The sequence below is a fragment of the Sprattus sprattus genome, assembly GCF_963457725.1.
Source record: "Sprattus sprattus genome assembly, chromosome: 7".
NCBI lineage: Eukaryota > Metazoa > Chordata > Actinopteri > Clupeiformes > Clupeidae > Sprattus > Sprattus sprattus.
In genome coordinates, this window is record NC_137926.1 from 11988955 (window position 1) to 12016679 (window position 27725).

Genomic DNA, 27725 nt, shown 5'->3' on the forward strand with positions numbered 1-27725 from the left:
ATAATAAAACAAGTAAACAACTCAAAAGTTAAAACTTTCCCTATAAGAATTATATATTTATAATTATATAGTTATATACTTTATTTCACTTTGTTATATACTTTGTCATATAGCTTATTACATTTTTTTCTACTGTTTTGTGCAGATCCTGCACTTTTACATATTTTGTTTACTTTTGAGAAGGTGTATGTAAATATTTGTAAATATTTGTAAATACAAATTCAAATTCTCATGAAAGCCACAGGTGTAAGCTCTCAAATACTTTTTGAATTGTGTTCCTATCTGTTACAGGGGCTGAGAAATCAGTAATGTAGTAGGCGTTGACACAATTGCTGAATTTCTAGAAAAACTTCAGGTTTTGGGGGCTTTTCTGAAATCGCCTATAGGTTTTACAGGCATTTTTTCCAGGCGCTTTAGGCCTAAATGGGTTAAACAAAATGTATGATCATTTGGAGCCAAATAAATACAAATATAGTAATCTCCAAGCAATTCTATGTGTGATTCAGTGTTTTGTTCTGCTACCACATTTACATCCAGCAGAGAAGAGTAGTGTAGTATAACACTGATTATACAGGTGTTGAGCTGCTCTGGCATTACTGCCTGTCGCTCCGCCATGGTCATCAGCCAGGTTCCACCGATCTACAACATTTCTCTCCTTTAAACACGGAACATCTCCTGATGGTGTAACTATCCCTCACGTTAGGTGTTGCTCTTACCCTTGTCCTTCCTCCGTCCTCCACCTCTTCTCTAACTCTTCCGCTGGTGTGCTCTAGTTATTCCCATGTCCCTCAGGAGGAAAACAGCTGATGTGCTGACAAAGCCACGGCATCCAATATCTACCAGGTGGATGACGGCTCTCCATCCAGCCTCCTAGCTCTCAGTGGCGGCGAGATCTGAGTACTTCAGCCTCTTCTTCTCAGCGGTAAATTCTCCTCCCTCCTCCCATGACACAGCTCATTGAGGAGCACAGTCTTGGCACTGCTGGACCACATCACTATGTCCAGACAGAGGCTTGCGTTGGTGTTCTAATTTGGGGAACTGAATGTGATGACCTGCTGGTGGAAGATGACCTCTGCTCATGCCTCAGGAGCTGCTGATCCAGTTCTACACTGCAGTCATAGAGTCTGTTCTGTGCACTTCAGTAACTGTCTGGTTTGGTTCAGCCACCAAACTGGACAAGAACAGACTCCAACGGACAGTCAGGTCTGCTGAAAAGATCATCGGTGCCAACCTGCCCACCATCCAAGACCTGTACACCGCCAGAGACAGGAAACGGGCAGGAAAAATCACTGCAGACCCCTCACACCCCGGAAACAAACTTTTCAAACGCCTCCCCTCTGGTAGGCGCTACAGATCTCTTCTCACAAAAACCTCCAGACACAAAAACAGTTTCTTCCCCCTCGCCGTCTCACTATTGAACAACTCAAAGTAACATATTCATCCATGTAGCATGTATATTTATCCCTGCACTTCTTGCACTCTCCACTTTCTTTTTTGCACTATTGTAACAATTCACAGCTCCTGATACTTTCTCAAACTTTCATAGACCATTGCACTGTTTGTTTTTGTATTGTATTGTGTTTGTTTTTGTATTGTGTTGTGTAGTGTTTTTGTATTGTATTGTGTTTGTTTTGTATTCTGTTTGTTTTGTATTGTGTTGTAATGTACAGTACTGTGCAAAAGTTTTAGGCAGGTGTGAAAAAATGCTGTAAACTAAGAATGCTTTCAAAAATGGAAGTGTTAACAGTTTATTTTCATCAATTCTTCATAAATTAACTAAATGCAGTGAAGGAACAGAAGAAAATTCTAAATTAAATCAATATTTGGTGTGACCACCCTTTGCCTTCAAAAAAGCATCTATTCTTCCAGATACACTTGCGCACAGTTTTTGAAGGAACTCGGCTGGTAAATTGTTCCAAACATTTTGGAGAACTAACCACAGATCTTCTGTGGCTGTAGGCTTCCTAAAATTCTTCTGTCTCTTCATGAAAACCCAGACAGACTCGATGATGTAGAGATCAGGGCTCCGTGGGGGTCATACCATCACTTGCAGGACTTTCTGTTCTTCTTTAAGCTGAAGATAGTTGTTAATGACATTGGCTGTATGTTTGGGGTTATGTTCCTACTGCAGAATACATTTGGTAGCAATCATACGCCTCCCTGATGGTATTGCATGATGGATTAGTATCTGCCTGTATTTCTCAGCATTGAGGACACCATTCATCCTGACCAAATCTCCAACTCCACTTGCAGAAATGCAGCCCCAAACTGGAAAGGAACCTCTACCAAGATTCACTGTTGCCTGCAGACTCTCATTATTGTACCTCTCTCCAGCCCTTCGGCGAACAAACTGCCTTCTTCTACAGCCAAATATTTCTAATTTTGACTCATCAGTCCAGAGCACCTTCTGCCATGTTTCTGCACCCCAGTTTCTATGTTTTCGTGCCTGTTCCCTTGTCGGGGTAGAGCTTTTTGGCTGCAACTCTTCCATGAAGACCACTTCTGGCCAGACTTCCCCGGACAGTAAATGTCTGTACCTGGGTACCACTGGTTTCTGCCAGTTCTGAGCTGATGCCACTGCTTGAAATCTTCCGATTTCGAAGGTAAATAAGCTTGATGTGTTTTTCATCAGCTGCATTAAGTTTCCTTGGCTGACCACTGCGTCTACGATCCTCAACGTCTTCTTCAAAAGTGTTTGAGCTGCACATTTTGAAACCCCTGTCTGCTTTGAAATCTTTGTCTGGGAGAGACCCTGCTGATGCAGTATAACTATGTTGTGTCTTGTTGCTGTGCTCAGTCTTACCATGTAAATGGATACAAAATAAACATTTATTGTTTACATTTTTCAAAGCATTCTTAGTTCATAGCATATTTTCACACCTGCCTAAAACTTTTGCACAGTACTGTATATTATGTGTAAGCACATTGAGAGTCAGTTCACCAGGTCAAATTCCTTGTTTGTTCTAACTTACTTGGCCAATAAAATCTGATTCTGATTCTGATTCTGATTCTCATGTCCTCTCTGCGCCTCTCCAAGATGTGCTGGACTCGTCATGGAAGTGTGTTGTATGTTGCCCTGATGAGGAGACTGAAGCTTGCCCGTGGAAGCCCACATGTCCGCCATTTGTGCCAACAACGCCTTCCCACATTGTCCAGCCCTCCTAACTTGTCCCTGTGCTATGGCCTTGATCATATAGTGCTCGTTCTCCATCCTTGTCGCCTCACACACCACCACTTCCTTCCTCTCTTTCCTGCAGGCCTTGATCTAGAACTGTGGAGCTTCTCCCTACCCAAGACCTGTCCTTCCTGCCCGGACTCTGCCAATTATGTCTTTGTGCTGCATCCTGCTAATTGCTAGGTCGACCACAGCATGGGCTTTTCACTTGCGACCAGTGCAGACCTGGATGTTTGTATCCCTCACTGCCTGGTCAGACTCCCTCATCTCCAACACCAGTCTAGTCTTCCACTGATTGTAGCCAATGCTAATTGATTGCATTGGCAACTGTAAAATGTTTTCTCCAAAGAGACCGGCTTCAGAGAGGCATTGAGGCAAGCCAAGCCACTTTTGGATGAACAAATGTTATGGCTTTCCCATCCACGCTCACTGTGGATAAGGGGATTCTACAGTTTCAGCCTCTGGTGTAGTGTGGTAGCACCACACCATATAGTTTCCTGGAAGCTGGTTTTGGTCGATCCTTGCCAGGCCATCAGAGGGCTGGTTCAGCATACTTTTCCCTGCGTGATGGTGAGAGAGCTCTGCTGTGTATTGTCTCCAAGGGCCCTCGACGGACAATTCAGCCAGCAGTACGTTTTTCTCACCGCCCACAACAAATATGGTGCTATCGTTCCTGACCCCTGGTAAGCCTGGGACCTCCGCCTTCTGCCAGCTGGTGTCAACATAGCCATTAGTAAGGCAGTCATTATTCCAGCCAAGATGGGAAGAAGATCTTCCTGAGGAAGTCAATGCTCCTGATTTGGAACTGAGTCCTTTCCCTTGGAGATGAATACCGCCACTGCTCCACACCACTCCGATGGGACGCATTGCTTTTTCCAGGTAGCTTGCATGAGGGTCCATAGCAGCTTCAGTGCCACAGGGTAGTTCTCACTGAGATCTGCGTACAGATTCTGCCATGTTGTTGCCTTGCTGGCCTTTGACCACTTGATCTTGATCCTTCTAGCTGGTGCCTGCTTCTCTGCACTGTTTGGCTCTGGTCATCCATGAAAGGTGCTCCCAAGGCAGGTCACTCTAAATTATTTTTTTCAGATCGCCTATATCATTTAACACTGACATTTTGTGCAGTGAATCAAATGTAAAATATTCATTGACAAATAAATCAGTATTTGTAATATATCAGTATCTATACATAAACATATGAGATTTAGGTTTATTCCTTTGTTTTGAAATGAATTACTTTTCCTTATAATGCAACTTATTAGAACCATTCAATCAAAATGCATTTACTCGTCACCACATTTTACATTTACATTTAGTCATTTACGCTTTTGTCCAAAGCAACAAACAAGGGAGAGAACAGTAAAGCTAAGAGCAATAAAACCTGGTGTAACAATTAATACTACTTTTTTTAAGAAATAAAAAACAACATAAAAAGAAAAAGAAGTGTAGGACTGTCACTGCTTAAGTGCAAGTTAAGCCAAGGTGCCAGTTAGGAAGGGAGGTGCTCTCTGAAGAGTTGGGTCTTTAAGAGCTTCTTGAAGAGGGACGCCCGTGCTCATGTAGTGCTAGGCAGTTCATTCCACCAACATGAAACTACAAATGAGAATAGTCTGGATTGCCGTGCTTGCACAGGCGGCAGTGCCAGACGATGCTCACTAGATGAGCGCAGCGTCCTGGGTGTAACATTTGCCCTTACAACAGCATTTAGGTAGGTGGGAGCAGAACCAGCAAGCACTCTGTAGGCAAGCATAAGTGATTTGAACTTAATGGAAGCAGCTACAGGCAGCCAATGGAGCTCAATGAGTAGCGGGGTGACATGTGCCCTCTTTGGTTGGTTGAACACCAGACCGCCGCCGCATTCTGGATCATCTGTAGTGGTTTTACCACGCAAGCCGGCAGGCCCGTTAGGAGGGCGTTGCAGAAGTCAAGGCGGGAACTCACCAAGGTTTGCACCAGCAGCTGGGTGGCATACTGGGTTAGGTACGGCCTGATTTTGCTGATGTTGTATAGCGCAAAGCGGCACAACCTGGAGACAGAGGCGATGTGGGCTGTGAAGGTCAGTTTCCCTTGTTTTGGATGGAACAAGATGTAAAGAGTCAATATTGATATTGATGTTGTGGTGGATGACCTGTTTGGCTGGGAAGACCATCAGTTCTGTTTTGGCCAGGTTCAGCTGAAGGTGGTGGTTTTTCATTCATGTGGATATATCACCACTGAGGCAAAAAGTGGGAGTTGATCCGTGGCAGGTGCATCTCACCATTATTTTAAGCACATTGTTACAGCGGTATGTATAGTTCATTGTCCTTGGATTTACATTTAACGCATAAGCCCCATAGATGTTAACAGTCTCAAATAAATACACTCACTAACCTGACATCACAAGCATCAGACATGTAAACCTGCCCATGATGATAGTATGATATAATAATAATAATAATAATTATTATTATTATCATAGTATGATAGTTATGTGTGTGTCACTGCTCACTGAGAAACATGCTTCTCAGCAAATGTTCAGTATAACGTCACGTTTAAATAATGATACAGATTTGGAAGGAGTCTTGCTATGCAAGCTGTCCTTATTGTCAAATAGAGAAACAAGTCATTATAATTGTGCGTAATGGTGAAAGGCTGTTTCAAACTGATCTGGAAGTGGAATCAGTGAAAAGCTCTTGATCTTGATAATCACTGACAACAATTTCTCACGGGAAGCAGTCACAGATTAGATTGTTTTGACCTCCTACATATGCCTAATCTCAGGGATATAGGCCAGGTTTCTCTGCTGACATATGGTCTATGGGAATTTGGAGGCTTGTTAACTAATGTTATGAAAGTGGAGATGACTGCAAAAGGAGCACCTCACATTCCAGCACGCTGTACCTCTTGGTGGGAGGGAGCTGTCAACTGAAAAAGGAGAACTGGTTAGCATACACCTTGAACCAGCTGTTCAGTGAATGGTGTGTGGTGAATGCTCCAGCACGGACAGGTTCGATAGTCCATTAAATGATTATCACAATTGGATGTTGTTTTTGTCTTCCATAGCTTTGCAGATAAATGCAGATTTTAATTTACACATTATTTTATTGAAAAATAAATAGCAGAAAGGTTATCAGATTTTGTAATCTGAATCTATATTCAAGTGATTTCAAGTGAAGTACATTTTTAAAGCCTATTTAGTATTCTGTACCAATCAGAGGCTTGGTTTGTATTTCTCTCCTGGAAGGAAATTATAGGTGTTGATAGTGAGTTTTCAGACCTAACTTGTCCTCTTCCAGAAGTGTAGCTACGTCCTCAAGTCATACGTTTGTTCACTGAGGTTTTAGTTGTATTACTCAGGTTTGCGTGATTCACTCGGGATTAACATTGACAGCGTTTCTGTGTTTAGGGAAGTGATAAAGAAGCATAAGCATACAGTCAGTTAGACCTACAAATCTTACTGTGCATACCAGTGTTTTAAGCTACATGCACACTACAATTCCCATAAACCACGAAGAACCAGATATTCACCAGCAGCAGCGATGTTTGCGCAACCTCAGTGTATCGCAAGTGTGTACCAGTTCCCCCTCCCCATTTCAATGTAAGATGGTGGCAAGAAGAAGCAACTAGCTACCTAAAGAAGTAACCTAGCCAGCAAGCTACCTAACTTAGAAAGATTTATTATAACCCTATCTACGTGGTATTTGCAACTAGAACTGCTAGGCATTAAGTAATTGAAGACAAATTCCGTTGCGTTTCGTACGCAGTCTAACGTTGTCTGACACTTAAGCAATTTCCGCCTAAATTGGTGTGAATATTGTTTGGAGTGCAATCAGGGTGAGTATTCCGCAACTATAGAATTTGGTAACATGGCCATGAAGATAAATTCTGTTCTCTGATGTTCTATAGCGACACCGATGTTCAGATGCATCCCATCAGCATTCCATATACGTGCATTTTCCATAAAGATCTGACTTCATGGAGTACCTAAAGCTTGACTGAAGCCCATCCGCCTATGTTGAACAGATTAACGTTAGTGGGAGAGTCCCAGGCTTTGGCATAGGCCGCATAATTATGAACGATGAAGAAAATGCGATCTTTATGCTGTTTAACATGCATATGATGGCTATGTATCTTATTGCGTCTCCTTTCTTTGGGGGGAGCGTAGGACCATTTATAATGGATTTCAAAAGACTTTCAGAGCGTTGTTGAAAATTATGTTAGCCAGCTAGATGGGTAACGTTAGCAGCAAGCTGTTATTGCACTGCCATACGTCAGTTGTTCAAGCTAACATAATGTTAGCCTAGGCTCTTGACCGGCTTTTAACACATTTGTTGTATTACCAACCAATTGTGACTTTAGCAGTCAAACATTTTAACAATAATTTCTGTGCATATAGGAAATAACTGACTGGAATGTGGTATTTTGTTTGGAGAATCTTAACTCTAAGCGGACTCGCCCAGGATCTAGTTGGCTAATAGTAGCTAGCTCCATGTTTGCGCGTCATGAGCTTCACCAATTTTAGATCAGTACCTGACCTGTGCAAGCTAGCTACCTGACACAATTGAGAAGGGTGGTTTGAACCTGGTCACCTTTAAATGTATGCATCTTATAATGTTATCTGGCTATTAAACTCAGATTATCTGATGTTTTATCGCGGTATTGCACACACTATATTCCCTTTGCGACAATGTTGAACCAAAATCAAGAACTGTCAGTGGCGTAAGCTAACGTCTGGCTAAAATAACTTAGCGCGCTAACCAGCAATATGTCTAGCTAGCTGCTGTTATTATGAGTGGATTTTGTGATATGGTTTTGGGTTTGTAGAGTTTGTCAGTCATGGCGTTTACAAAGTGATCGTAAGCCAGTTTAAATATACTGATGAATAGTACAATAGTTAGTAGCCATCAACGCCATATGGGCACTGACATTTCTGGATAGTTATTTATTTGTGAAAATTTTGTGTATAGATGCGGTCATGATTTGCATATACGCAGCCGTTATGACAGCAAAGCCTCGGGGGTGTCATTTTAAACTTTAACTTTATGACAAAAGAGCTGTGAAAAGGTTATTTTTGTGTGATTGTAAGCAGGGATTTGGCTCCTGTTTACATGATGCAAGTTGATTACCGATGTTCATGCTCAGTACATATACATAGACGTTGCACAAAGTTTATCAGCATACATTTAGCACAATAGTAACCGCTGTTGATGCTGTCTGTATTGTTGTCAGCCAGTGGTTCAGTAGTGATGTAATGTGAACACTGGAAAGTGGTTTAGCTCAGACATACAGATACATATTGGAGATCTAACAGCCGTTGTCATTCAACCTCTGAAGTTAATGCATCTTAACAAAGGTGTACATACCAGAATCAGCTGGAGGCAGTAGCACTAATCATCAGAACCAGAAATAGATTACAACCACTGCGGTCTCTGTTCTGTTTCCATGCTTGTTTAATTTACCAGTCTGAATTCCAAAGTAACGGTCAGGCACATAACTAGTTGTATTATCTATTTCCTAGCTTGGCCTTTCAATCCCCCCTTTCCCCCATCAGCCCACAGAGAGCCACCAGTGACCACTGTTCTGTAGGATGTCGTGCAGCCCAGATGTCAAGGAGGACCCCATGGAGTGCCCACTGTGCATGGAGCCCTTGGAGATCGATGACGTCAACTTTTTCCCTTGCACCTGCGGCTACCAGATCTGCCGCTTCTGCTGGCACCGCATCCGCACAGATGAGAATGGCCTCTGTCCCGCCTGCAGAAAGGTGAGGCCAGAGCAGAGCACTTACTCGAGCGGTGCACACTACAGGATAGGGTGGGAGGTCAAGCAATACAAGTACAGTGACTATGATTAAGGCAGTGGTGTGAGTATAAGTCAGAGGGATGATTGGTTGGCCAACTGTCCATTACCACAAATAATAATAGTGTTGGCCCATCTTCTTGTTTTTAAATGTAAATTTGAAAATCCAAATACTCCAATATGCTTCCAGTGAAAGCTAAAGGGTATTTACCCAGAATCTCTCAAAACCTGAAGGAAGAAACTCATCATTTTTATTCAGTAGGAGAATACTATGTTGTTGAAATGATGATTCAATGTTATTTTGTACAAAAGAGGAATTCACTTGTGATGTACTTTCACACGTCTTCAAGAGTGCCAGTACACTCAACTCAATTACTTTGGGTGAGTACTGGACAAACGCCATTTCACCAAAATTGACACCAGGAGTTTATTTTACCTGGTATTATTACCACAGCTACAATCAGGGTTTGACCTGAAGACGTCAGTAGTGGATTATGTTGCACTTGATATGGTCCTTCTGATAATGTGAATTTGTTGTTGGTTGGTATGCACACCATCTGATCCGAACATAGTAGCCTTTCGTAGCCTCTGTGTTCCTTTTTTATTCAAGTATTTTTCCCACGGATTTTTTAAGTTGTCATTTCACTGCCTGTCAGTCTACAGTGAGTATGTAGGTATGCATGTATGTGTTTATTTATTTGGATTCAAACATGTGGTGGACTTGTTTTTGTGTTATTTTATGTAGTGTTCTATACTTAAAACTTAAAGAGTAGTCAATGATAAACAAGCACTGCCAATATAATGACTCTCACAGTGTACCTGCCTGCCTCCATTAATTTGTAGCCCTATCCAGAGGACCCGGCTGTTTACAAGCCCCTCTCACAGGAAGAGATCCAGAGGATAAAGAACGAGAAGAAGCAGAAGCAGAACGAAAAGAAGCAGAAGGTCACAGAGAACCGCAAGCACCTGGCCAGCGTGCGCGTGGTCCAGCGGAATCTTGTGTTTGTGGTCGGACTGTCTCAAAGGCTCGCAGATCCTGAGGTGAGGAAGTGGGAGAGAGAGAGACAAGAGAGGAGGAAAAAGAGAGAGAGAGAGAGAGAGAGCAAGTGAGAAAAAAAGAAAGAAAGAAAGAAAGAGAGCGAGAGCGAGCTCCCTTCCCCTGATGATGGCTGAGGTCGTAGCCATCCCTCACTGGGCTGGTTGTGGTTGCTTTAGCTAGCACAGTTTATAGCTGTTAGCCTTTATAAGCCCTGATGCTGATCTGTACTTTGTTTCTTTATTCTATATCACAGTTCTCTGCCAACACTTGTAAAGTAACAACCAGTGCTGCTTAAAGGAAACACTGCCCTACATAACCAAAGCAATTAACACGGTTATGGAGACTATGGCAAGCATCTGTCAAATGTCATGCAACCCTTACGAACAGATCGGTTCCATCTTGCTTTGCGTTCACTCTAGAGTAAAGGTGCTGGTAAAATATCAACACTAACTAACCTTCCCTTGAGCTCTTGATTGTGCTATTATGAGAAGGACATTATTTTTTTATATAAAAATAAATCTCCAAAGGTTCTCATCACAAGTCGTTAGGTTTCTCAGCAAAAAGGTTGTCAATAACCCATTTCCCTCTGCTCGTTATTAACTTGTTGTGTCTTTAGATGGTGGTTGATATTTATTTCTTTTCATCGTCTGTTTTCAGTCAAGGATTAATCTGGATTAAGGATGTTGTTAGTCTTGACAATGAGAAATGTTAAAATAGTTTCAGCTGTTCAAGGACTTTAAGTGAGTTACCAGAGACATTTTGGTTGATGAACAGGTGCTTTTACCAAAGTCGAGTTTGTAAAAGGAAGTTGTTTCTTGACATTTTCTATCAAGCTAATCTGTCATGTAATATTTTTGGAGAAAATTACATTCAATGTTCTAAATTACATACAAACACACTCTTCAGGTTCTTAAAAGACCAGAGTACTTTGGAAAGTTTGGAAAAATCCATAAGGTGGTCATCAATAACAGCACATCATATGCAGGTTCACAGGTAAGGAAGGCATCTTCTCACTCATTGAGTTTTGAGGAAAATGTTGACAGCACTTGGCCAGTGACTTCGTTAGGCGACAATATACCATCTTTTTTATATATCTGCCTGAAAGCACCTATTCTGCAATTATTTTATGTTATAGCAGTCAGGAATACAGAATTATAAATAAATTTATGTTTATTCATTGTATTTTCATCACTTCAGCGCTGTAAGACAAGTTATCATTTCATAAAGCCCAATATAAAAAAGCAGTAAAACAAGGCAACTTTTTAAATATGCATACAGGTGGGGAAGGTGACTAGGGTGACCGATTCAATAATTTCTGATCATCTGTTTAAAAAAAACCAGACCTGAGATTACATTCATCCCTCTCTGTAATCCCCAGGGTCCAAGTGCCAGTGCATACGTCACATACCTCCGCTCAGAGGATGCCCTGAGAGCAATCCAGTGTGTTAATAATGTCGTTGTGGATGGTAGGACTCTAAAGGTGAGAAGAGATCCTTGCCTTTGTCAACCATCCCTTCCAATATATTAATTGTGTAGATGTGGTCAAATGGAAAATAGCAATGTGCCATTGTTGAAGTGATTATTGTTTTGTTTTTTTCAAAGTTATTTGGCTTTGTGTTGGTTGTGTCTAGTGGCATAATTGTTTTGGTACCTTTTGTCTGGAAGGCTTCCTTAGGTACAACGAAATACTGCAGTTATTTTCTCAAAAGTATGCAGTGTCCCAAGCCAGACTGCATGTATTTACATGAACTGGGAGATGAAGCGGCTAGTTTTACAAAAGAAGAGATGCAGGTAAAGAAAAACAAATGCCCTTTTTTTCCCCTTGCTAATTCAAGGCAGTTCTACTGTTTATGGGTGTGCTACATAGAAAATTGAGGATATGCAGCTTATTATTTGAATTTAAATGGAAATGGATAGAAATATTATTCCATTTAGTTAGGGAAGCACCGATACCAGTTTTTCAAACCTAGTACGAATCCTAACATTTGTGTGTTTCCTGATAGTGAGTACCAATGTGAGTGCTTAGTGATTTGCCGATGTTGATGTTCTATCAACTTCTCCTACCCAACTGTTTCCAATAGGCAAGTCTGATAGGGTTGCATAAAAATGACAGAACACCTGAGCTCGGCTTTAAGTTTAACGTAACTTTGCCATGAAGTAGTATCGGTGCGTGGTATCAGAGAATTTACATTGAGTGCAATTACATCAGCACAGTATCGGCCCTGGAATTAGTATCAGTGCATCATTGAGTCATTGTTAAGACTTATTTGAGTGCTCCAGTGACTTGACTTGATATGTATGTGCTACGCTGTTTTTTTTTTTTTGGTAATAGGCAGGAAAGCACCAAGAATACGAACAAAAACTACTCCAGGATCTATACAAAATGAATCCTACTTTCCTACAACCTTCAGCATGTGGCAATGAGAAATCAAAAGGAAAATCCAGCACCTCCCAAAGGTTAATCCCACAGCATAATAGCCTGTTTGTCAATAGCATGTGCCTTTCAATTTGTCTCTTTAAATTGCTACACTACTTCTCAGTTGTTTTATAGAATAGAATTTTAATAGAATAGAATATTTAAAGAATATGTGTAGTCTTCACTAGGGATGTTGAGATCTCGTGTATAAATCTTAATGATGAATTAATATGAATTAATAATTATGACTGAAGTCAATACTCTAAAATCGTTAATAAAAACATCAGTCGATGTGAATATAGGCTAATTTCAGTTGTGTCCTATTCTGTGGTAAAAACTCCTGCTTGCATTCAGAATGTTAAACTTTGTCAGTTTATGGACGTGTGTCTGTACTTTTTAATTCACAGTTAACCATACCACCTAATTTTAAACCGTGACATTCCCAGCCTTCACAATATCACATTAGAAAATCACTGTCTTCTTTCTAAGCAACTGACAAATTGTTACACATTTATAGCCAATTTTGACATTACTATTCCTTTGAACCACAGACCTGGCAGCACCAACAAAGATGGCTGGCCATTGCTAGGAGGATGTGGCAAGGTGGTCAATGGTCTACCAACAGAAAACCGTAAAACGCCACCAGTCTTAGACTGTGGCTCAGACTTCGATCACATGACGCCAGATGGGCAAGACTCTGAAGAGCTTTGCCCTGATCAGGGCGCCGACATCTCGCCTTTCCCATCAGCATTAGACCCCTCAAGGTACAGTTGGGAACACTTTCAAATGTACCTGTTGGGTTTGACCCCTGCTGTATGCTGTTCTGTAATGTTGTTCTCCTGTCTCTTGTAGAGTTTTTAATGGATTTTCCCCTTCCTGTTGCAGTCCCATTGATAATCCTCCAGAATTAAACAGCATCACAGAGAATGGGGAGACTATATCACAGGTATCACATTCATTTTTTGACAGTTTTAGTTGTAATATTTTTTTTTTTAAAACATATCTAATTATGTGCCATATCTAACTTGTCTACCTATTGCCACACTCTTGCCTGTCAATCACACTTTGTCTCTCTTTTTCTCCTAGTTTCCTCTGCTCCCACACAGTGATTCCCCCTCCCCTCCTCCAGGCCTCACCAAGCCCAGTCTACTGCTCCCAATCAGTGTAGTGGACCTCACGGCCCGCTCGCCCTTCGAGGGGGCGGCCGCCGAGTCTCGCTCTCTCTTCTCGGACAACAGCAACTTCCGGCACCCCAACCCTCTCCCCAGCAGTCTGCCCTCCGGCCCCTGCTCCCCTCAGGGAGGCTCAGATTGGCCTATGACCCCTGAACCACAGAGCCTTTTCACCTCAGGTCTGTCCTATGTGCGCTCTTACCCTTAGATTTCAACACATGTTTCTTTACAGCGGTGTGGCTTTCGTTTAAAATGGATGTGTGCCATGTTCCGTTTCAGCACATTCAAAGTACCAATTTTTTTTAAGACATTTAGCAGATGAAGGGGTATTAGCCTCATTAATTTCTTAGTTGGCCACCTTTGGACTGACATGCAGTGGCTGGTTGATTCATGCCAGTCACCAGATTGTTGTGTAAAAACTGTTAACTAATAGATTGCGAAAATGATGCCTGCCCTGTCAGATTGAAAGCAGCAGTGCCTCAGATTGATCACAATGTCCTGAACTTGTTTTTTGTGCTCCCCACCCTCTTCACAGACACCATCCCTGTGTCATCGTCAACCGACTGGCAGGCAGCGTTCGGCTTCGGCTCCTCGACGGCCATGACGCAGCAGCAGCAGGACGACGATTTGGGCTTCGACCCCTTCGACGTCACACGCAAGGCCCTTGCCGACCTCATCGAGAAGGAGCTGTCAGTCCAGGAGCCCCCCTCTCCCTCCGCTCTTTCCCCCGACCCGTTCCATAACCACACACATGCCCACATGTACCGCTCCAGTTTGGCACAGCGCTTCGGTCACCTGCACCAACGTGCCCCGCTCAACGGCCACATGGGCCCCATGCCCAGCCAGACCACTTCCCGCCACCCATGGATGGCTGCTTCCACACGCAATAACCTGGGACACTTGAACCACACAGCTGTGCACAGCAGCTTCTTGGACTTGAATTTGCCAGTGCAGGAGCAGCATCCCCCCCACAGTACTGGCCTTGGAGGCATCCCCATATCAGGTGAACAACGCGTTCACGGCTTGGAAAACCGTGTCATTTTTTTCAGCACAGAATAACATGCTTTTGTAGCCCTGGTAAAATCCGGATTAGCATGTAGGCTAGCGATTTGCATTAGCATTTAGGTGTGCTGTAAAAATCTAATGGCCAGTCGGCTGGCTGTCAGAAATGTCAACATAAGAAGCGCTGTTTTTGGTGTCACCTACTGTAATCAGATGGATGCTCATATTGGCACTCTCAGTTCATTGCAGTGGAGGCAACTAAAGGCGCTTTTCCACTGCAGGAACTTATGGCACTTAGCAAGAAGCGAGAACGTTTACAGGAATCGCCCCCTAATTAGCACTTGTTGCCTTTCTGTTTTCATTGATGAAAGAAATCATTCAGAGAAATCTTTGTTTTAAACGAAGGATATTATCACAAATACATATAAAAGTATTGAATTGAAATCAATGGACACAGTAAACCTAAGAATAGTTGTTTTTTGTTTTCCACCCTGTAACACTGTCAATTAAGTTATAGGTAGATTTTCGGATAATTGCCCATTTCTGGTTGAACAGGTCATGCCATATGGAAACAAGGAAACATTTACATTAAGCAGAATGAGTTCCAGACCTTAGTTAACAAATGAAAATGATAAAAGTGAACATGAACATCATCCGCAAATTCCACTGAACACGCTAGTGTGTCCCAGGCATACGATATATATATATATATATATATATATATATATATATATATATGTATTTTTTTTACTTTCGTAGTTGTAGTTAGAAAGGTATGCAGGTCAACATCAGCTTGGTCAGCATCAGCCTTTAGTGGACCTTAGATTGTCAATGTACCATTCTTATGTGAAATTAGCACAGTGGTTACAGGTCTATCTCAAAAGTAATGGCTAAATGGATCATCTCTGGTGTCAAAGATCAGGGTGAGCAAAGTCTGCATATGATAATCAAGACCCAAATTAATATATAATATATATAGATGTAATATGAACAATTATGAATATATAGATACGAACCAAATCAAGTCCAAGTAATGCTGCCAACGCCATATAGTATACTTGATTGCAGCACTCAGGGCTCTCCCAGGGCTATTCCCAAGGACTGCTGTTTGTTTGTTTGTTTGTTTGCTTGTTTGTTTGTTTGTTTGTTTGTTAACTTGTTTTGCTAAAGCTCATCTCTGGTCTCTCAGCAGAAAACAACGGCTCTATAGAGAGCCTCAACGTCAAAGAGTGGCAGGACGGGTTGCGAGCACTCCTACCAAATATCAACATCAACTTCGGGGGTCTCCCCAGCTCTACCTCCTCTTCGTCCTCATCCTCATCCTCCTCCAGTGTCAACCACATCGGGGGGCACGGCGGCTCCTTGGGGGGACTCTCGCACAGCCTCAGCTGGGACGCCACGGCCAGTTGGATGGACCCAGCCATCATCACAGGTCAGTATGGAGGAGGGCTCATGGAGCCACTCTGTATTTAGTCATTTAGCAGACACTTTTATCCAAAGCGACGTACAAGAAAATTGCATTTATTCATCAGGAGCAGTTTAGGGGTTCCGTGTCTTGCTCAAGGACACTTACACACTTGGAAAGGAGGAATGGGGAATCGAACTAGCTACCTTCCAATTACTAAACAACTCCCCTACCCCCTGTACCACTGGCACACCCACTCTGTTGTCGTTGTCAATCAGTACTGGGCCACAGTTCAAAGAGGTGTCCTGGATCCCTACTGTTGGTCGTCCATTAGCTTTAGCATTGTGTAGACAGTAGCGCTATATGTGCATGTTGTCAATAGGCTGTTGTCTCTACGGTCGGTACCAGCACAGGAAGCAGCCCTCCATACCAGGGAGCAGCAGTAAGCTGCTCTGTACGATGCAAACCAGAGGAGCCATTTTATCGGGGTTATCACTTCTGGCTAGGACAATGACAAGGTTGGAGATAAGTGCGACACTCCCTCAAGGCAAAATCTGCACGCAGTTCAGTCCAATTGTTTTCCTTAGTTGGTCGCCTCCTACATAGCAAGCTAAATGACAAGCCTCCCAACTAGGTAACTCCTCCAACATATTCATCCCATAGAAATAGAGCAGTCTATTTCTTTGTTCTGTGCTTCTTGTGGCTGCTCTACTGAAGCCTCTGTTTAGTATTCTCAGATGGCCCATTGGCTACCCTCTACAGGTGGAAGTGTTTGCAGTGCAGGACGCACTAGGTGGCACCATCAGCACTCTCCAATGACCTAATGCATAACCGTGGGTTTGATATGTCTAGATGCAGAGTGAAAGATGTATAGTTTTGAGCTCTTATAATGGATCTGCTGTAAGCATGAACTCATAATCAAGAGTATTAAAAACACTGCATACTGAAGCATATTGCTCACAAATATGTTTATAATAGACAGTGGTGCATTTTGTGTGACGACACTCAGCATCTTTTACTTCCAGTATTCAACAAACAAACAGTAACAAACCTTAATCCAAGCTGAACTAAAACAATATTGTTACTTACAAATGAACTATGGCAGAAGAATCATGGAATATATGTGTGTGTGTGTATTTTGCTGACTGTTGTAACATTGTAACAGCATGCTGGTATTTTTTTTACCCTGATAGTTTAACCAGGGGTCTTGAAACAGTTTGTGTGTGTGTGCGTGTGCGTGCGCGTGTGCGTGTGTGTGTTGAATATATAATTTTACTTCTGTTGTTGTCTGTGAAAATGTATGCAGGTCAACATCAGCCTTTGTCAGCATCAGCCTTTAGTGGACCTTAAATTGTCAATGTCTCAGTCTTATGTGAAATTAGCACAGTGGTTACAGGCCTGCCTAAGAAATAATGGCTAAAGATCATCTCTGGTGTCAAAGGTCAGGCTGAGCAAAGTCAATCTGATGTGTGTGATCATCAAGACCCAAATGAATATTATTATATAATATATATGTATAGATATAATATGAACAATTATGAATATATAGATATGAACCAAGTGAAGTCCAGGTGATGCTGCCAACCCCATATTGTGTACTTGGTGGCAGCACACAGGGCCAAGGCTTTTCCCAACGACTGTTGTTTATTTATTTATGTTTGTTTGTTTACTTGTTTTGCTTTCCCTTTTGACAACGCGCAGCCCCAGGCCCTCCTGAAAACCCTCAGACACCTCAGTATCTGCACCAGTATCTTTTAAATGGTAACCTTCTTTTTTTAACTCGCTACATTCAACAGGAAAAGTGAAAACTGCCCTGTCACGTACTAGTTCTCAGCACTGGTGGGTCTCGTGGGTTTATCAGCTCTCCTGGCTTTGCCACACTGAATGGAAGCAATATGGTACAGATAGCTTAGTTGTATGTTGAGCCTTAATAACTTAGTCTTCCTGGAGTGTTGCATTTATGTTGCTTTAAAAAAAAAAAAAAAAAGATTTGCAAAATGCATACTGCTCATAGAGCTGTGGCTGTAGATTCTTTGGGCAGTATACACAGGCAAGAGAGAGAGACTGGAACCTTACCCCTGCCTCTGTGCCTCTTCCCAGGTATCCCATCATCCGCCGGGAACAGTCTGGACTGTCTCCAGGACGACAATCCGCCGCATTGGCTTAAGTCCTTGCAGGCGCTCACAGAGATGGACGGCCCGGCCAGCACAGCGGCTCCCCCGCAGCAGCAGCTTCAGCAGCAGCAGCAGCCGCACCACACCGGGCTGCTGGACGCACACCTCTCCTCCCTGCACAGAGCCGGCTGGGCGCCCTATCTCCCCCAACCCTCCACTGCCACGCCCAGCCACTTCCACTCGCCTCCCCCAGGCTTCCAGACCGCCTTCAGACCCCCTGCCCAGACAGCCACAGCAGACCTGCTACAGAGCGCCGCCATGGATCGCCACTAGGGACATATCCATCGAACACCACACACACATACACACACACACGTACATATACATACATAAATACATACATATATACACACACACCCATACACACATTCAACCATGAGAACTCAAGGCCAAACTAGTAACACTGAATAACAAGATGATAATCTGATTATTTTTCTCCCTCATCCACCTCCATTCATCTTTGTCCCTCCTTCTGACGGCCTATTTGTTGGGGACTGATTTTTTGTTTGTTTTCTGTTTTGTTTGTTCAATGGGTATTGTTTTGAGGCGCACGTGTCATCAATATGCCGGTGGCACCAACACACCAACAGTTGTCAGTAACCGCATTTATTTATTGCAGCGCTTTCCTCAGGATCAGCTCATGTCAGGAGGTAGAGGTGGGGCTGACCATCGTCATACCTCCTAAGTTCGCTAGCTAAGCGAGTAACGAGTTAATACACGATAGTGTGCACAGATTACTTCTTGAGGTATCACAAAAGAATAGACCAACAGAGAGAGCAGGATTAGGGGGTGGGGAAAGGCCCTGACCTGACCTGACTGCTCACCTTCTTACTGTGAATCTCCCCAACCTGCTGTGGTCAGTTTCAGTCCCCTCCCTGCTTCAGTTCATGCATTCAAGCAATCAGAGATTACGTAGAGGACGGCAAACCAGCGAGGACATGCAGACACAGGCTATGCACTAATGGTACTTGTGGCCGCATCAGAGGGCCATCGGTGAAAGCCATGAATGTCCATGGCGTAGAGTCGCAGAAAGTCACGCAAACTGAAAGGTCACAGTTGGTCCGCCACAGTTAGCTGACCGTCTCCCCACCTAACTAAGGGCTCATGCAAAGCCAGACCTCTGCATCAGAGGGAGGTGCGCTGCCAGTAAATAGGTGGAGGGGGGGTGATCTTCTCCCCTGGAGTCTTAAGCTGTGAGGGCGGGTTTGTGACCTTGATGAGGTTTGGAGGCTGAGAGTGCCACCATGTGGCACATGTAATTGCTGCCCCTCAAGCAATTCAGAAAAGTAAACAAAAAAAAATAAGCTGCTTTATGACTTTAGAGCCATCGAGGAGTGGAGGACATGGCTGCATGTGTTGAAGGCGTCTGTTAGGTTTGGCACAGAACAGCACTGCAAGGCCTTAAAGTGTGTCAGTAGAGCAAAGGAACAAGTGTGAATGCAGAGTGACGCATAGTTATATGACTTTGAAATTGAATCAGAAGTTTAAGGGGGGGAGAAAAAAAAAGATACAAGGTAATGAAGGAGATAGTGAGTGCGTATTGACAGACTGACGCTAGACAGCAACAAAAATGGCCGCTTTAGGGAGCTCCGAATCATTTCCTCCTCTTCTCAGCCGTCTTCTTTTTAACAGTGTCTATTCTTATCAAGTTGGGCCGGACTAATCAGTGTTCACCAGAACAATTCATGAGGCTGGGAAAGCCAGTGCAACCTTGAGTGTGAACGTGCTGCTGAGAGAAACACATTTAACACAAAAGCAAAAGAGCTTAAAAGAACTGACCCCTTTTCTGAAGGTCTTGAAAAGAAACAGAATATTAAATAAACAAAGAACTCTGATCGGATGTCTGTTCCTTTTGTCTTAAATCACACCCACTTGACCCTGGCCGACAAGGGTCCGTTTCAACATGCGGACAGATTTGCATCATTTTTTTTTATATATAACAATTTTATTACCTAATGATGGAATGCATGTGTGTTGTGGTAACAACTTGATGCGAATGCTCGAATATGACTGATTTGACATTCTCCATAGCTTAGGTCAATTATACATTTAACTTCTGGCAGACTGGAAACAGCTGTTTTCTTCAGTTTTTCTTTTTTTTCTGTCACACACGTAGGCAAACAGGAGGTACGACACACGGAAAGAGAAAACACTTATAGTACAGTACTTCCACTGTTGTACGTGCAAAGATCATATCTGTAGTTCAGACCGTTTTTTTACTCAGAGAAGTTTTTCTTTCATAGACTGGGCTGGAGCTCCCCCTAGGGGCTGTTCAGGTGAAATTGTTTTTTGTGCATATCAATCCAACCACCTGCCTATCGGTACATAACACAAGGATGAATTCATCAAGTTTGACCCCATTTAAGTCTTCATTCTTCCCCTCCAAGAGCTTCATTCTGGCTGCCTGCACAAGGTCCAAACAAATGTCTCTCTCCAGCACTGTCACACAAAATGTCCTTGTCTCTCGCTTGGCTTCTCAGCAGAGCGTGCCATTCTCTGGCCGAGGTTTGGGGTAGTGGGTCCGGGGAGGAGGCGGTGGTTGGATGGAGGGGGCCAGAGTGCAGAAAAAGCCGGCGATCAGGGTGAGGCCCAGGCCTCCCCAGGCACAGAACATGGACCAGCCATAGCCGTGACCGATGTCATCTGGGAGACTGAACAGGTAGCGAGGGAAGCGCGAGAGCTCAAAGTTGATGCCAGCGACACAGGTACACAGAGAGATGATGCAGAACGTGCCTAAGGTGGAAACAGGGAAAGATAAGAGGTGGTTACAACTAGACTGCCGCTTCCAGAGGTCCGTCAACTGGTGAGATCAGACTTATTAGATATAACACAATTTTACCTGTAAAAGTAACATAACCAAGAGGATAGGGATATCAATGTGACTCATTGCATAAGTTCAATGGAAATCTTTAAATGATTCCTTCTTGAACATTTTCAACCAGGAGGTTATTAAATGTATTGAAGAGGACTGCATGGCAATATTTCAAATGACCGCTGGCTTGTGCCCCAGTACACCAGCTGGTCATATTCAATTAAACTCGGAGAAACTGGCCAGGAAAGCCTTTTATTCTCAGAGAAACATCTTTAACTTAATGAATTGGCAAACCATTAGAAAGGTAAATAATTGATCATATTTATAATTAGTCTGCTAATCTCTCGTACATGAATTTGTATCGCTCAAATGCCTTGTGTGTCTGAAATGTCTGATTCTCTACCCTCTCTCCCTACCTGTCACTGGTGTATCTGTGATATTTACATTTAGTCATTTGGCAGACACTTTTATCCAAAGCGAATTACAAGGATGTATATACATTGTACACTGATGGCACACTGCACATCAGGAGCAATTAGGGGTTCAGTGTCTTGCTCAAGGACGCTTCGACAGGTTAATCTTCTGATTACTAAACGACTTCTCTACCTCCTGTACCACTGTCGCCCATAAACCTTTTAAGGAGATAACGTATATTATTCATCACTCACCTCCCATGAGGAAGAGCAGCCCGGCCACATAGTGCATGAGGCCCTGGTCCCAGCAGCATCCCAGAACACCAATGGTCCAGCCAAAGAGGATGATTGACAGGGCCATGCCCATGAAGCCTGCCGTCATACGCCGTAGGTCTGCACAACAGAACAAGAAAGCATTTTGTCTTGAGTTTGACTTTGACTAATTCTACAATCACAACTTTGACAGCATGAGTTTGACCGAGAGACACATACAGTTACAATCAACACAAAATTAAAATAGTAACTGCTTGTTTGTATGTAACCACTTGAATCTGCATTTATTCTAAACTGACGTTGTTGTTAAGATGTGGATTTTGTATATGGGTGAGATATTGTTTTGTTTGTAGCTTCAAGTAATGCTGCAACCAACCTAACATCTAACAGACTGTTCATGCATGACTGTATCAACAGTCATTTGAATATTATACATATTTTCCAGGCAGTTCAGTGGAATTATCAAGGAATTAGATTAATTAATGTCCCATTACAATGCATCATACAAAAAACATCCTGAGCACTTATTTTCGTGCATACATATATTACAATTAATTAACATAATGAATTGGTAATGTAAGGTTATGTACAAGTAATGGATGTAATTAGATATTTGTGCCAGACTGAACAACTCTCAGCATATGTTCACCTACTCATTCGAAATAGTCTTAGTCAAAACAAGCCATCAACAGAATCTAAACCATGAGATGGGTTCACAATCAAAAATCATATTGTTGTCCCATCGATGACTAAATGAAAGCACAACACCGATCCTAGGAGGCTAGGAAGTTGTCCCCACATCCTCCCGCAAGTAGAGGAGTTTGATCCTCTGCCACTTACGCAAGGCATGCCAGTCATCTTGCTGTATAATCTTGGTGATGTTGTAGGACAGGTCCTTCCGTGAGGAGGTTGAAGAGGAGTAGTAATACCTGATGAAGGAGCATCGCTGAATGGATCCTAAACACCACAAGAGAGAGACAAACAAGGAACAGATTCTCTCAGACTACATATCAGATCCTGAACCAAACTGTTACGAAATTTGAATTTAGAGCAGTCATGTTCTCTCTCTGTGACTTACAGTATGTGCTGATGGGCCTTTGTTAGTGTAAGTAATATGTGATATAATTTCACATTTCTCTTTCTTTATCTCTCTCTCCCACTCTCATAGGAGGAGCTAAAAAGGTGTAGGAGCTGGTGAATAACATGGGGCAGATGGCAGAGTCTGACGGTTTATTCTCAGCTCTCCTCCCTGTTCCAGCACCAGAATTCAAAGAGTCAGGCCAAACGATGTGCCAAGCTGGCCCCTCTCGCAGTAGTAAATGCAGGAGGATCAGCAAGAAACCGGAACACACAGTCATCTGCTGTCTCAGAATAATCACCAATCATATGGTCAGAATCAGTGCCCCTGGCTTTTTCACAGGAAGAAGCAGCTTAATGAAAATTCCATACCATATGGAAGGTATACCATAAAACCAAATCAGACGTAGGAGTTATAGGCTACTACTTTCTGTATACAATAATCTGTTATTCTTTCTAAGTCTCTGGTTGGATAAGGGGGGATTTCATAGGTCGCTCTCGTATGCATGTTGTTTTGTTTAGCCTTGGAAACGTGGTTGATATTCACATTTTAGATCAGCTCGAAAGATTACCAACGACTGTCTTACTGACCGCAAATGCTATTCTGTTACACTGTGGCTCTCCAACTCGTTGATGAATAGACAGCCTATGTCATCTCGGCAGAATAAAATCCAACAATAAAGATTACTGAACACAGTTATGAGTGTTTCATAGCATGGGCCTTAGCCATGTTATTTTGCTGAATGAATGACTCTGAATGGCATAATTTAGATTTTTAAAAGCATAGGGTAGGCTGGTGCAAGGCAGAGTGTTCACATTAAACGAACGTTTCATATGGGGTTACGTCTTACGACTGAAAACACCATGTTCATTTGCGATGCGTTGCATTTACGATAAGCCGTTCTTCATACCTTTCTGAATGAGGTCCTCGATGTCCTGGTCAAATCCAACTCGGTAACATTTGCTCCATAGACCCATGTTGGTGGAATTATACCGCCGACCGCATTCATCCGCCGCGCTCATTGCAAATACCTGGCGCCGATTTCGAACTAGGGCTGGTCTGTCTTCAAGGCGATCGAGCCTGGCTCGGCTGGCGCGCAATGGGAGGCTGTGGTTCGGGATGTAAATGAACCCCGGATTCCTGCGACTTGAGAAAGTTCGACAGCGCTCCTTATATCTCCTCGCATCGGTTTCGTACCAATGGTTGGAACTGACAGCCACTGTCAGCATAAACAAGGCGACCAGTGAGAGACAGAGCCCGGCATAGAGCAGCCACCTCCCCGTCGCCATCGTTTCTTCTCAGGGCCGCATCAGCACCTCAAAAACCGTTTACAGCACCTCAAATCCTCTTCCAGCCACCGCATAGACTCTGTCTGTATTCACTGCTCGCTTGGAAAAAAAAACGCAAATTTGATCCACTTTAGCGATGACAAGGGCTATTAGCTTCAATAATTATTATCTTTGCTTTGGAATGGCCGTGTGTTCGTGCGCATGCTAGAGGGAGCAGCTGGGGCTGTGCGGGTGCCCGACAAGCGGCGAGATGTTTATCTCATTCACATTCCTTGTCCTCTCTTGAAGATGTACCATACAATTCTGTGAATTTTCACTACTGTGTGTTGTATTTGACACATGTAGTCCCATGGCTCACCACTTTTTTTTTAATATAGATTTTATATGGACACTCTTTTTGTTTAAGGAGAACCTGTCCTCAAGGGCATCTAATTTTGAATTGTGAATTTTTTTTAGACCAGAATTATAACAAACATATGACAATTTTACCTCATGAACTTACAAATATTGTGAATACCCAAGATAAAATAACAGGCTATTATAGATTAGTCAATTTAGGGCATAGAAAGTGTTCACTGCCCACCAAAAGTCTGGAAATGTATTAAAGTAGTTAGCCATGATTAATAACAAGACTATAAATGCTTAAAACTGGCCACATTTTTTAAACAGACATTTAACTGGAAAGGTGTAGAATATGACTACACGTATAAAAGGTAAATAATTTAGGAAGCCAGACAGATAGAAAATGTAGTAATAAAGAAAATAATATAGAAAAGTTCCAACTCTTACTAGAGGATTTCTTTGGAAACATTGTACAGCTTTCATTGGAAACATCTATATGTGATAGTTTTCAGAGGAAGAAACGCTTTATTTTGGTGAGGTTTATCATGGCCTTATTGATATCATGGTGCATGAATTAACTACCATGTCTTTGACCCTTGCCTGGCACCAGTAGCTCCATCTAGAGGCTTTGACAATTATGTGGTCATCTTTCAGTGTCATCTGTTGAGTCTCAGCTGGGGAATCTAATTCATTATGGAATGGAATATGTAGTTTTTTTGGTTTTGTTTTAAGGCTAGAATTACAAAGGGAATGGCTTGTCTTTCTGTTTGTGTAATGCACATGTAGTTACAATTGGGTTCTGGATTCTTCTAAGAGTCTGTGTCTGGGCCTGGATACGAACCAGACTGTTCAGATGATTACGATGAATGCTTCTTTCTGACCTAGATGTTCTTCTTCTCATGCTTGATATTGCAGAGACTGCTGTGTCATGCTTGATATTGGAGAGACTGCCATGTCAAGCCAGTGACTGCCATGTCATGCTTGATATTACAGAGACTGCCATGTCATGCCAGAGACTGCCATGTCATGCTTGATATTACAGAGACTGCCATGACATGCTTGATATTACAGAGACTGCCATTTCATGCCAGAGACTGCCATGTCACTTGGTTATCCATTTGGACCTGTGGACAGTTGCAGCGATTGTAGAGCAAGTTTGGATGCTGTCACAGGACATTTTTTGTGATACTTTTGCTGAACCTCTGTTCAGATCAGATCCTCCTAGCCAGGTATTAAGAGCTTGTCACTGTCCGGATTTGTGTATAGATTACCTAATGCTTGAGTTTGACAGATGTCGCTTTGCCTCATCTGTAAATCAGTTTCTAGCTTCAGTTTCTTGACCTCTTTATTTGAGAAAATGTGATGAAGTGGTTTTCAGAGTTACTGCACCATCTTTGCACATTATCCAATGAGCTTTCATTATAGGGAAAGCTTTTTGCTTATTGAGTTGGGCTGTGTGCTCCCGCATTCAAATTGAGATGTGACAGGATAATTTAAGTGTCCGAGCCTTTTCTCGAAAACTCAAGATTCTTTGGGGAAATTGTTGGATGAACTACATGGCAGCAGTCTGGCTTGTCAATATCCTATCTGTGATAGTTCTCTCTCTCTGTACAACACATTTTAAACATATGGTTTAGGAGGTCAGTTTGTGTTTATTTTGTAATTTTTTCCCCTAAGTTCTCTAGCCTTTATTAGAGAGACAAAGATGTGAAAACAAAGTAGGTGAGAAAAAGGAGCCTGACTCTCTTTATGTCCAGCTGATTAATCTTGGCTTTTGTCCCAGAAATGAGAGGTCAGGGAGTATTAAACTCGATTCTCCCAGGAAAGAAGGACAAGGGAGTCCAGTTTGTAGGCTACTGGCTATTATCCTAGATAAAGAGATATTGCAGAGGGGGCTTTCTACACACAGAAAATTGGTTGTCTGCCTAGAATTTAAATATTTCCAGATGTGATCTAACATGAATATGAAGTGGGAAAATATTTGCATGTGTTACAGCATACACTTTGGGAAAAAACTAGATACACACAGATTCCATTTTCCACTTACAATTTGATAGCTACAATGATCTTTTACAATGAGTTTTTTTGTATTATGTCTCCATGATCCCACTCTGTGTTAACTAATTACCTCTCCATTTGAAACAACCAGTTTCAAGCGTTACTGGTCTGTATGACCCCCAAGGTCCACTTTGGCCCTGGAAATAATCAATTACATAATAGACACATAACCTGGCAAGCAACTGACCCAACAAAAGAGTCTGTATAACCAAACACAGAATTGAAGCCCCTTTGCTTTGTGTTTCACTTTTTGAAGCCTTCACTCGGACAAAATAAGCTGTAATTGGAACAAACTGTAGTATGGCATTACCAGGCAACTTGCCCCTGGGATTTCAGAGAGTTGAGTTTGCAGGATGTTTCAACCTACAGTACATAATCCATTTAAGATCACAGTTCCAGGCAGCATTAGTCTTCCTCCTGGAATAATTTGTTTCCTCATGCATCATGGGTACTGTTTTGTTGAAGGGGGCCTTCGGGTGGTGATGCTCTTTATGTCCATCAGGTCAGGTTAGGTCATTTCCAAACAACCTCTCATTAGTTTAAAAGCATTCAGGTAGCTATTGAACTTTACTTAAATGGCCTTACCTTCTAAATGTTGACAATGATAATTGTGTTCTTAAAATGCCATAATGTAGATTTTTTTTTAAATTATTCTTGTAAAAGAGAAACAGTAGAGATCGCAATGGGTGTAAACATTTAGGCTTTCGAATGCAACAACAGCCAAACCCTCTAAACGTCTTGGGTTCAAGCTTTCTTGAATGAGTTGTCACGTTTTTTCCCCACAAAACCGCCATAGCACAGAAAATCTAATTAATTCACTATAGGTTGAATTTTGCTTAGACCAAACAATGTTATGTACATGACTAAACCACATTGATAGTTCTGGTCTCCAGGGGAAACAATATGTGACATGCAATACAAATATTTGTAACTGATGCTTTTTAAGATCATGTTTTTTAATATTCTGCACTCTGCTGTATGACCACTAGAGGTCAGCCAGCTTCAACTAAAGAGTCGGGTTATGCCAGTTTGATGGAGAAGTCCAGGAAGTACAAATACTGGGCCTCAGTTTACGGGTGTTTCAGAACCTGCGGTTGGGTTGACATGTCTTCAGGTGGGTGAAAATGATGGTCGTCAAGGTAACAGGGCAGACAGTGTTTCAATAAACAGCTAAGAGTTCATTCTTAAAGAGGAGATGAAGGCAACAGTGTCATTAGTATGCTTTGATTGATTCTCTTCTTAACTCTTAAAAATCTTTTATCTTACCAGTTTAAGGACAGCACTTAGAGTCATAAAAAGATA

General features: G+C 42.4%; 2 protein-coding genes across 5 annotated transcripts; one reads left to right on the plus strand and one right to left on the minus strand.

Annotated features, from left to right (window-relative positions):
* The first annotated feature begins 6765 nt into the window (after positions 1 to 6765).
* On the plus strand, positions 6766 to 19975 carry cnot4a (CCR4-NOT transcription complex, subunit 4a). 4 transcript variants are annotated; one of them, XM_080841855.1, is made up of 14 exons: positions 6766 to 6988; positions 8706 to 8915; positions 9794 to 9991; positions 10896 to 10982; positions 11368 to 11469; positions 11655 to 11780; positions 12322 to 12446; positions 12957 to 13169; positions 13258 to 13351; positions 13492 to 13756; positions 14113 to 14580; positions 15769 to 16011; positions 17686 to 17745; positions 18085 to 19975. In XM_080841855.1, the coding sequence occupies exons 2-14, from the start codon at positions 8742 to 8744 to the stop codon at positions 18429 to 18431; spliced, it is 2502 nt and encodes an 833-aa protein (XP_080697981.1). In that variant the 5' UTR covers positions 6766 to 6988; positions 8706 to 8741; the 3' UTR covers positions 18432 to 19975. The 4 variants fall into 4 exon arrangements, with proteins under 4 accessions (XP_080697981.1, XP_080697982.1, XP_080697983.1 ...); XM_080841856.1 differs by having other exon boundaries at positions 15772 to 16011; XM_080841857.1 differs by having other exon boundaries at positions 13291 to 13351.
* A 659-nt stretch (positions 19976 to 20634) lies between these two features.
* Positions 20635 to 24023, minus strand: tmem178ba (transmembrane protein 178Ba; the record flags this gene model as incomplete). The annotated part of the gene is made up of 4 exons (XM_080841886.1): positions 20635 to 20891; positions 21639 to 21776; positions 22497 to 22613; positions 23645 to 24023. 4 exons carry the CDS (start codon positions 24021 to 24023, stop codon positions 20635 to 20637), a joined length of 891 nt encoding a protein of 296 aa, XP_080698012.1.
* Positions 24024 to 27725: the final 3702 nt, after the last annotated feature.

Excerpts from the sequence above, each read along its gene's own strand:
- cnot4a (XM_080841855.1), top strand. The coding sequence starts at position 8,742 with ATGTCGTGCAGCCCAGATGTCAAGGAGGACCCCATGGAGTGCCCACTG. Across the intron at positions 9,992-10,895 it reads AAAGGCTCGCAGATCCTGAG|GTTCTTAAAAGACCAGAGTA; the intron begins GTGAGGAAGTGG and ends CACACTCTTCAG. Across the intron at positions 12,447-12,956 it reads AAATCCAGCACCTCCCAAAG|ACCTGGCAGCACCAACAAAG; the intron begins GTTAATCCCACA and ends TTTGAACCACAG.